The 10433-nt window shown below is 39.0% G+C and overlaps 1 protein-coding gene across 1 annotated transcript in view; it reads right to left on the bottom strand.

The window, feature by feature from the left end:
- The window catches only part of LOC104532442 (myosin light chain 1, cardiac muscle), a 13553-nt gene extending 3475 nt beyond the window's left edge, over positions 1 to 10078 (bottom strand). Inside the window, exons 1-5 of the mRNA XM_010177657.2 lie at positions 10057 to 10078; positions 6005 to 6154; positions 4661 to 4834; positions 1998 to 2075; positions 442 to 476 (exon numbers count right to left, since the gene is read on the bottom strand). Of these exons, the coding sequence (XP_010175959.2) occupies positions 448 to 476; positions 1998 to 2075; positions 4661 to 4834; positions 6005 to 6107 (384 nt within the window). The 5' untranslated portion in view covers positions 6108 to 6154; positions 10057 to 10078 and the 3' untranslated portion in view covers positions 442 to 447. The remainder of the gene's footprint in view (positions 1 to 441; positions 477 to 1997; positions 2076 to 4660; positions 4835 to 6004; positions 6155 to 10056) is intronic.
- Between the last annotated feature and the right edge of the window lie 355 nt (positions 10079 to 10433).

Raw genomic sequence — 10433 nt, 5'->3', positions numbered from 1 at the left:
TTACTCCTTCTTATCTACTTTTCCTTGTATTTTTTGCCCACTCTTTAGTCAGCTCAGTTCTATCTCCTTGCCTTTTTAGGGGAAGTCTAGGAGCAGAGACTTGTAAGTGGACATGAAAAATGTGCATTCATTTAAGTTTCCAGTCCAACATAAAGGAATGAGCACTTGCTCTTTGGAATTCAAATCTTTTTAGGATATATTATGTTGCACTTCTAAAATAAAGGTGTACAGATCTACCAGACAATTGCAGAAAGGTCACTGATTTTCTGTACCCTTGATAGGACAAAGACAAGATTTTACTCATTCTTGTCCTACTACTTCCTTGTACAGTATGCTGAAAATATTGACTCTCTTTGATTAGTCACTCACACATTCTTCAAGCCTATCTCAGATGCCAAAACCAAAATAATAGGATATATAAGGAGGACAGAAGAGACTCACCTGGCATCAGTTAGCCATGATATGCTTCACAAAAGCTGAAAACAAGAGAAAGAGAAGTGTCACTTACCAATTCCTTTTCATTGAACTCCATAACATCATGGATATCTCAGTTTGGTTGTTATTTAAATTTACCCTGCTTGTTTCTTCTGATGCAATGGAGACCACACCACTTTGTAAATATGACTCCAGACACCAGGTATTAAATTCTTTGTAAGTCCTTAAGATAATGTATACACAGTGCAGTGTAGCCAGCAGTCTAGGTAGCCAGTGGAAATGAACACACACATCAGTCAATCCATAGTTTACTTAAGCCCATACTTCTGGCTGCCATATTGCACTGGCTTTCCAGAGCTATACACTCATGAGAAACTCTGCATCCTCGTCTTGCAAGGCTTTCAAGATTTTATCACCTTTGTACTAAGTCAGGAGTGAACCTCAAGAATCCACAAAAGGTCACCAAATATCATGACTACATCTCTCCAGTGAACTCATATTTACAAAAAACACAAGGTATTTCAAAGTCAAATCAAATTTTTGTTTGAAAAAGTTTTGGGTCCTGTTTTTCTCCATTTAAAAAAGCATTCTTTATATATAAGTTTGAAATTCAAAAGGAAAAGGAAAAATACATTTTGCAGTAAGGAAATAGTTTTTCCCTCCCAATAATCCCCCCATGCTATGAATTTATTTAAATTCAGCATAAGCTCATCAGTCATTTGTGTTAGGTAAATCTACAATTTCTACCAATGAACTACTTGTAAGAAATATTTCCCTGAGCTCAGATCACTGGTATTTTGTAAATACAAGGAGACCACCAACCCAAATATTCATAAAAGGCTCAATGAATATGAAAAACCAGCTAAATCACCAAAATGATACCATGTTCAGTCACCAGTTAACCTTAAGAGGGACTTGGCTGTCTACAAAAGTGTGTGTTGATGATCTCTAATAGAATTTTGTGGTTTTATTGAACAGTTTGAGGCATGTAGGCTTGTGAGATGCAGTAGAGAACCATGGTCCACATACTAATGACCAAATCCTTTTGTTCTGGCTTTCTAAAATAGCAGTGAAATAAAATGAAAGGTCTTTGGAAGATCTTGTAGGATTCTTAGGACACCAAAGAAGATGTTAAGGATAACATTTTTTGCTGAGGTTTTGAAGGAAAACTCATTGATTTTCTGGAAAGAAATCTCAAAAAAGGATGTCTATTTCTTTTTGAGAGGAAAAGGATTTGTGGAAGCAGATAGAAAAAATAATATATATATATATATATTTTTTTTTTTTTTTTTTATTAAAAAAGGCAAGCAAAATAAGAATATACAGAATATACAGCTCCACCTCCTGAAAGGGCCATGACCATTCAGCTGTAAATTCAAGTAAACTTCAATAGACAGAGTATGTCAGATGAAACATAGAATCCAAAATAATCTAAAATTTGGAAAAACACACATCCTGATATTTACAAGTCAAATTTTCCACAGGTTTGAACTTTTTCAGAATAATTTCTACAAAGCCTTCAAGCACACAACCACTGCAAAAATCAGCATGGTCATACCTACCTTCGTAGTTGATACAGCCATTGGCATCTTCCTGACCAGCCATTAGCTTATCTACTTCCTCTTCAGTCAATCTTTCACCTACATTGAAAGCAAAATGCTTGTTTAGTACTTAAAACATTTTTGAAGAATTTACAAAGCACAATTCAAATAATACAGGAATTAAAGAGGCTGAGAGAAAAGAGGAAGAGATTTTCTCTTCAGTTTAATTTGTGGTGCTGACTGCTAGGAAAGCTACTTTTAAACTTGCAAACTGAGAAAATTTGATCTGGAAACCAGAAAGACAGGATAAATATGGAAACCCACATGATATTATGTTCAGATAGTCATTCTTCTAAGAATAAACTTTCTCTAAGTGCCAAATCTTGAAGTCTTTAGTAACTTTTAAGAAAGTCCTCACTAAGTAAACTCTTAGCAGAGTCACCATCTAGTTTGCCCCTCAGTTAGAGGTTCAGGAAGATTCCAAGATCACAGTTAGGATCTCTGATTTGGACCAGTGATCCATTCTATTTAATTTAATTATCTAAATATTAGGTGCCTATTCACCTGTAATTCTTCATTCTGGTTAAGCAGAGATCAGTACAATCCATATCTTTATTCTGATATTAGGCACTGATTTTTGGATGAGGTCAAATGAGTCTGAAGAATGTAAGGGAGAAATTTGAGGGGAATTTCATAAAATCACAAAATCATTTAGGTTGGAAAAGACTATTAAGATCATTGAGTCCAACCATTAACTTAACATTGTCAACTCCACCACTAAACAATGTCCCTCAGTACCTCATCTACACATCTTTTAAATCCTTCCAGGGATGGTGACTCAATCACTTCACTGGGCAGCCTGTTCCAGTGCTTGATAATGCTTTTGGTGAAGAAATTTTCGTAATATCCAATCTAAACTTCCCCTGGTGCAACTTGAGGCCATTTCCTCTTGTCCTGTCACTTGTTCCTTGACTGAAAAGACCCACTCCCACCTCTCTCCACCCTCCTTTCAGGAACTTGCAGAGAGCCAGAAGGTCTCCCCTCAGCCTCCTTTTCTCCAGGCTCAACACCCCCAGTTCCCTCAGCCACAAGGGAACTCAGCACACTTGTGCTCCAGACCCTTCCCCAGCTCCGTTGCCCTTCTCTGGACACACTCCAGCACCTCCATGTCCTTCTTGGAGTCAGAGGCCCAACACTGAACCCAGCACTTGAGCTATGACTTCACTAGTGCCCAGTCCAGGGGGACCATCACTACCCTGATCCTTCTTGCCACATTACTTCTGATACAAGCCAGGATGTTGGCCTTCTTCACCACCTGAAATCTTAGAAATTAAAATAAAATAAAATGCATTGGGTGTGACCTGTTGCTCATGTTTTGTTTTTTTTTTTACTTTTCCATCACTGAGTTCTGGCACAGAGGAACAAATCCTCAGCTGATGTGAATCTGTGATAATTCAACCGATATGTTGAAAATTGAATAGAGAAGTATGCTAGTTTACAGAATATTTGGCTGTGTCTAAGATTTGACCCATATGTAGAGATGCTATTCTAAACAGAACTATTAATTCTTCAGACTGAGATACTTCCTATCGGTGCTTAAAAATCAGACATTGCCACATTGTTCTGGGTTGCTGGAAATAGAAGAGTAAGTACAAAATCATTTATTTTAGTAGGGTGGAACGCACAAAGTTGCCCACAGTGGTTTCTTTGTCCCAGGTAAGATTAGATAGGGCAGCAATCCTGACTCTGTGGGGGATTTTTTTGTCATCACTGAATTTGGTCCTCAAACTGATTTGATAACATCAGTAATAAAAAGGATTTATTTATTTTCTTATTCCTCGTGTCATTAGTAGAGATGGATGGGTCATGTAATGAAAACCCCTGTGTATAAAAGGTTTGTCTTTTTTAATAGCTATCCTAGGTCAAAATCCATCATTAGAATCCTTTGGTCTAAATCAAATCCCTTTTGTATAGGCTCATCTCTTTTTTTAAAAACAGTGGACAAACATTAGTAGAAAAGATTCATCTTGAGAAATGCTTACTGGATTCAGATGACAACATGTCAGTGCCTTCTAATCCAAATTGGAAACCTGTCATTAAGTTACAGCCAAATTTTCTGTTCTGCACTCATTCTGTTGTCATCGCTCTCTGTGAAAAGCTGAGCTTCTGAAGTCAAAATTTGAGAGGATGGAGAAATATTGATCCCTCCTTTAAAACATGGGCTTTGTATTTCACAGACAGTTCTGTTAAACAAATGACTGATAAAAAAGTGCTTAAACTTAAAACTTTTCTTGAAAGTGCAGAAAAAATGGAGACCAATAGTAAAGGAATAGATGGGATCTTCAATGTTGAAATAATTCTGTGGTGATAGAAATATATTTATTGGAGAAATAAAACACTAGAACAAGGAAGGAAAGAAGGAAGGGAAGGAGGGAGGGAGGGAGGGAGGGAGGAAGGAAGGAAGGAAGGAAGGAAGGAAGGAAGGAAGGAAGGAAGGAAGGAAGAGGGAAAGACATATTTGAGCTGTAGGTCAGTGATTTTTAGCTTCATTACTTAAGAACCTTTTTAGTCTTTATAACTGAGGACAATGTAATGGTTGAAGTCTTGCCCTGTTACCCATAATGATACAGGCTGTATGGGAAAGACCTCAGTGATGAAACTTCATTAGGAAAGGTTCACCTTACCCAGGGTAGCCAAAACATGGCGAAGTTCAGCCCCCATCACAGTTCCATTTCCCTCCTTGTCAAACACACGCAGACCCTCCACAAAGTCTTCATAGGTGCCTGTGTCTTTTGTCTTGGCAATATGTTGTAGCATGGGCAGGAAGGTCTCAAAGTCAATCATCTTGGAGTTCATGTCTATAAAGACACAGGTGGAAACAAAAGTTTTGGTGGATTCTGGGAGAGTTAAGGGCTAACCATGGGGTATCCACCATGGGTAGGTGATGAAGGTAGAAGAACAATGGTAATAAATGCCAACTAAAGAGAAGAGAAGAGCATAGAAATATCGTAAGTACAGATGGAAGAATGGATAGTCAGAGTGGGAAAGAGGTCTGACAAAACCAGATATATGAGTATTTAATAGATAACTAGATAGATAGATAGATAGACAGGTAGATAGACAGATAGATAGATATCTCCTAATATCCAACATACACCAACATAAAGGAAAAAAAATACTGTTAGACTCCCAAGGCTGTTTCATGCAACATAAAAGTATGAAACTAAGCAAAAGACAGTAAGAGAAGCTCATTACCAACACCAAATCAGCTTTATTTTGCAGCCCTATAATGCAGAGATGTTTAAGACCATACCCTGAAAGGAACTTCAGAGTGAATAGGCAGGATCAGAGTTGTGTATCCCATTTTCCTGATTCTTTACCTTTCAAGAGCATCAGAGGGCATTTTTTTCCCATGTGACTCCTTCTCCTACCTACCACTGTGTCATTGCCGTATCCTGACAGATCATAATTGTTGAATGAAAGCTTAATTGTCAGTTCCACCTCAGTGGAAGATAAGGACAGAGAAGTCATCTAGAAAATGCCTGAATGTAAATAAGGACTGAGAGATATTTCCTTTGTTCTGAAGTGCTATCCAATGTATGGTGAATGTTGAAGGGAGTTGTTACTGCAATCATTACAGACCTTGTAACATACACTTTTGTAGGACAAGCTGTGTCCACACTGTCTATTCCTTTGTTTCTTTGATCTTCAAAACATCTGTGTTTTTATAAAACACATGTGAATGCCTGTCATTGAAGCAATTTTTAAAGGCAAAAGCTTGTCATTGTAAAACTTATTGACTCATAGGACCTTTAAATTAATTCATTCTCCTAAATTTGAGACAGTTATATTGACTGCAACATCACTTTTTTCCTCCTTTGCTTTACTGCTAGTGATTTGCAGAAGCTGCCCCATATCCTTCGTTATTTCACAGTTAAGCTTTCTATCAGGAAATGGAGACCTCATCTGCTTCACAAACAATTATTGGAGTGATCTTTTTCAAAACAAACACAGAGAAGGACACCAACCTTCTTGTTTGGGTCTGCCAAGGACTTTCATGACCTCAGCCTGGGTTGGATTCTGCCCCAAAGCTCTCAAGACATCTCCACATTGTGCGTATGTGATTTTCATCTCAGATTTAGGAGTCCGGTCGAAGAGTGAGAACGCTTCCTTAAATTCTGGAAGACAAAAAGATAACAAGAAATGCTTGCATACTCCCTTAGATAAAGTCAAAATGAGCTTAGAACTTCCTCCTAACTAACTCTGTCTGACCCTTTTATTTTGCAGTTTTGGAACAAATTTGATGAGATTTATTGTTGCAGTTATCTGCAATGTTTGTGTTCCTCCTCCCCTGTATTTCCTGGTTCAATCAATGAATGGACTCAGAGAGGTCAAATGCTCTTCTCATGGTATTTCTGTCTCAACTAATATAAGGAAATGTAGAAAATGTATAGGAATGTTTGGCCTTGAGAACATTCCAACTCACCAGGAACACCCAGGATGGCACAGAATTCAATAGTAGTTCTGCTCATTAGCTAACTGGATACTGTATTCTGCACTATACATGTAGAAAGCACTGACATAGCTCATTGTGATAAAAGACCACCTCTATTAGCAGGTAACAAGATATACCATGATAACCTACTGGAATTATTGCACAACAGTCTGTTGGTGGGGGAGAATATGTATGGAAAACCTTATAACTGATCAATTGTTATATTTATCAGTGTCAAGGAGGAAATCTAGAAGAATCCTCTCATTTTTCTTTTTTTTTTTAACACCCAGTCCAATTTTTGGAGAAGTAAGGTTTGGTAAGCCACCAGCTACCAACGCCAGGCCAGATCTTATGTGTGGGGATCAAATCATTCCCTCCAGTAGTTTCACATCTGCTTCCTTTCACTTGTGAACATATCCTCATGTTTTCTCTTTACTTCTGTCTGAAAAGGGAGCCCCTTACCACAGCAATCATTAATACTAGACAAGAGTGTTACCATGTGAGAAGGTCCCTGTTCTACTACTAATTAACAGTCAGTGCAGGATCCCAGGGGAGACTTCCTCAGACACTAATTACTCAGGTTCACCTCTCCCTGATGGAATTGCAGACATTGCAGAGGCAGAGGAGCATCTCAGGGTGCAAGTAACAGTAATAGCTGTTACTCTTTAATGAATTTCATAGTGCATGGCCTATGAGTGATCACAAATATCCCTTTGGCTTTGAAGTTGTGAATCCCTGAATCTGCCCCTTGTCCTTCTGTTACTCTTCCATATACATTTCCCTCCTACTCTCCAAACACAATAAGGCTATCTTTTTTTCCCCCCCTAGATCCTGACTCACTCAAGCATTCAGCCATGCACTCTGCATGCCAGATTTTCTCCATCTTTCCCTTCTTAATTCCTTCTCCTACTCATTATTCCCCCTTCCTCTGTTTTCTTTCTTCCTCTTTGCTTCTTTCCCTCTCTCCTTTCTTCTAATGTTGCTGGCTTTTCCTCTCCTTCTTTCTCCCTCCCTCTTCATTTTTATTATTCCACTCATATCTTATTCATCCAACACTTTCAAACAGTGATGCATTTTTCTCATTTTTGGATTAATTAATGCTCTCCTCGTTTTCTTATTTGCATTCTCCTCTTTGTTCTCTCGTTCTTTCTCTCCCTGCCTCTCTCTCTCTCCTAGAACTTTGCCTCCCGTCACCAGCTAGAGCTCAGGTCCCATTGGCAGCTCTCATTCCAGCAGAGGGCAATAGTGGATTTTTCTGGGCTCCTTGTTGATAGTGGAAGGGGGCCAGAACCCCACTCCCAGCTTTGTCCTTTCCTGGGGGTCTCAGCAACTGAGGTAGATCAGAAACACACCTGCTTTCCTGAGCTACTTCTCCACCTGCTGTTTACCTGCTCCCTGAGACCAATTCCCTGAGTATCTTTTGTACCACCTCCTAAAGGTTCATAATTCATCACAGTTACTGACAGTTCACATTTCTCTTTCTTTTTTTTCCTTTTTTTAAATATAAAATCAAATGTAACTGCCTCTCACCAAAGCATTAGCCTGTGGGTTTAGAAACTCCATTTTGTCAATATACAGAAGCAGACCTTTTTTTATTTGCATTTGGGTTTGCTGGCTCAATGCAAGTTTCCATCAAAGCAATGAAACCAACGTGGCTATGGTCTCCTTTGTCCTCCTTGTTAGCCACTAAACCACTGGCAGGAGCGGTGTATATTTTCAAATGCCTAATTGCTAACTACCTTCTCATCTTGAATAGCTCATATTCTTCTCTTTTCAGCAATTTAAGGGTCTGAAGAAACCAGGAATCCAGTTTCATAAACATACATTGCCACAACCAATGAATTTCACTTGCAGTTGGGGCAGGAGGACACATAAAGATGAGTGTGTTGCGCATAGCTTCACCAACAGACCATTCTTCTCCTTCTTATCCTTGTAGGGAAGTAAGTCTGTTTCCTTAGCAAGAGGAAGAGGTTCAGAGTATCCTAGGTAGGGTTGGAAAAGACCTTGAGACGCTGCATTATTTGTTTCTCCTCTACCACCTCAACTCATAATCAGCTGCCAGAAAACCCATTAGATCAACGGTGATAGACTAATGGCCACTAATATCTAACACATAGGATGGACTTCCTTTTGATCTAATTTCAGATGAAAAATAGGGAAGCTTCTAATCTCACTGAGACACCTAGGTCCTCATCTGGTCAACAGAGAAAGACAGATAGAGAGGTGATTATTAGACATTAGAGGTGTATTTTTCTTTAAAAAAAAAAAACCCACATATAAAGGTATGACAGGTGACCTTGACCTCCTGATGACTTCCTGAAAGAGGAGATTTGACAACATAACAGGTCTAGCGTGGACCTGAAAAAAAACCCCAGAACAAAACAAGTGTAATTGAAGCCCAGAAGAAAGGGAGAGTTGGCAATCTTGGAAGCTTGAGGGAGTGAGGAGAGAATGGGAAGGAGAAAAATTATACATATAAAAAAAAAATTGATCTAGAGCTCCTGTGAGTCCCAACTCTCAAGTTATGCCAACAACCAGTATAAAAGCTATAAATCATGGCAAGTGGTGTTTGCTTTCTAACCTGTGTTTTTAATAGAAAGTAAAATAGTCTCAAGCACTGAAATACTGATTGTCCAGTTTCTTAAACAGGTGGCACAGTTCTTAGCAAGGTTTTGACATGTGCAAACTGGTATTGAGGACAGTACATACCAGGGACAATCCAGGGACAATGTAGACCATGCTGCAGATATAATTGTACATGTGAAGAATCTAAGCTCTACCTAGGAGTAAATATCTATCTAGCAACTATCAATCTATCTGCTTACTCACCTATGAATCTAAGAACCTTCTGATGGTCATAGGTTCCACCAAGTTCTGCCAAGTGTTTAAAAACCAAAGCAAAATTCTGCCAGAAGTTTGACTCCATCTATCAATTATCAGTTTAAGTAAAAGGCAGGCTGGTAGTTGAGGAAAAAAGGGACAGCTGCAGTGGCAGTGTTGTTATGGATGTCATGCATGAGGTTTCAGTATCAGTTTCTTGGGCTGGGACAAGGGGTTCAGAAACTAATGCTGATGCTTCACTTTGAAAGAGAAAAAAAACACCATCACTGTCATTATCTGCTGGTTTCTGGAGAGTTGTCACAAAACTGTAACGCATTAAATTCTGATGGCATACAGGGAAAAGTTCTCAAAAGCAGAGTTTTGAGACTTTCTTTTGAAAGGATTGATATTATGTTAATGGATATTCTTACAGAAAGACCAGATATTGGGATAGAGGTTTTGACAGTGAGTGTTTTGTTTTGTTTGGTTTTTTTTCTTTTTTGGTTTTGCCTCATTGTCAGAGAAGCTGATGTTTTCTTTATTGAAATAAGTACCTAATCTGCATGGTCCATGACTTTGCCCCTTTTCTCCTGACCAACTCAACAGAGGATTTGAAGGAGGAACAGAGCAAGAGCAATGCCATGAATTAAAACATAGGAGCCAACTCTCTTCTCAAGGGAGCTCCAATACCACACCTATGTCCACCTCAGGACTCGCCAGCACCTCCTAGTGATTGTGCACAGAAGAGAAACACATCTTCCTCACCTTCAATCTGATCAGGGGTGAATTCAACCTGGAAGAGATGAAGAACAAAAGTCAGATAAAAACAGAAAACTGAGGCAATTAAGAGCTCTGGGGTAGTCTCTGTCTTATGGTTCTGGGTGTTCATTAGGTCCATGAAAGCACCTGACTCATAACGCCAAGAAAATACTTTTATAGAGCCTGTAGATTTTTCTTCTTTTCTTCTCCACTTTGCCTATTCATCAGCCCCACCTTTAGGACCTCTGCCCCCACAGCAAGGCTGCATATACCCTTTGTCCATTCTTCTGCTGTCTTGTTTTCCTTTTCCCTTATCCCAAGTGACTCTACACCTCTGATATCCTCTCCAGAGATGGTTATGGCAAATCCCAGGCTACTTCACT

Source organism: Antrostomus carolinensis, unplaced genomic scaffold (assembly GCF_000700745.2).
Source record: "Antrostomus carolinensis isolate BGI_N321 unplaced genomic scaffold, ASM70074v2 scaffold2311, whole genome shotgun sequence".
Classification (NCBI taxonomy): domain Eukaryota; kingdom Metazoa; phylum Chordata; class Aves; order Caprimulgiformes; family Caprimulgidae; genus Antrostomus; species Antrostomus carolinensis.
Note: the sequence above shows the minus strand (reverse complement) of the source record. Positions and strands in the feature narration are given on the sequence as shown.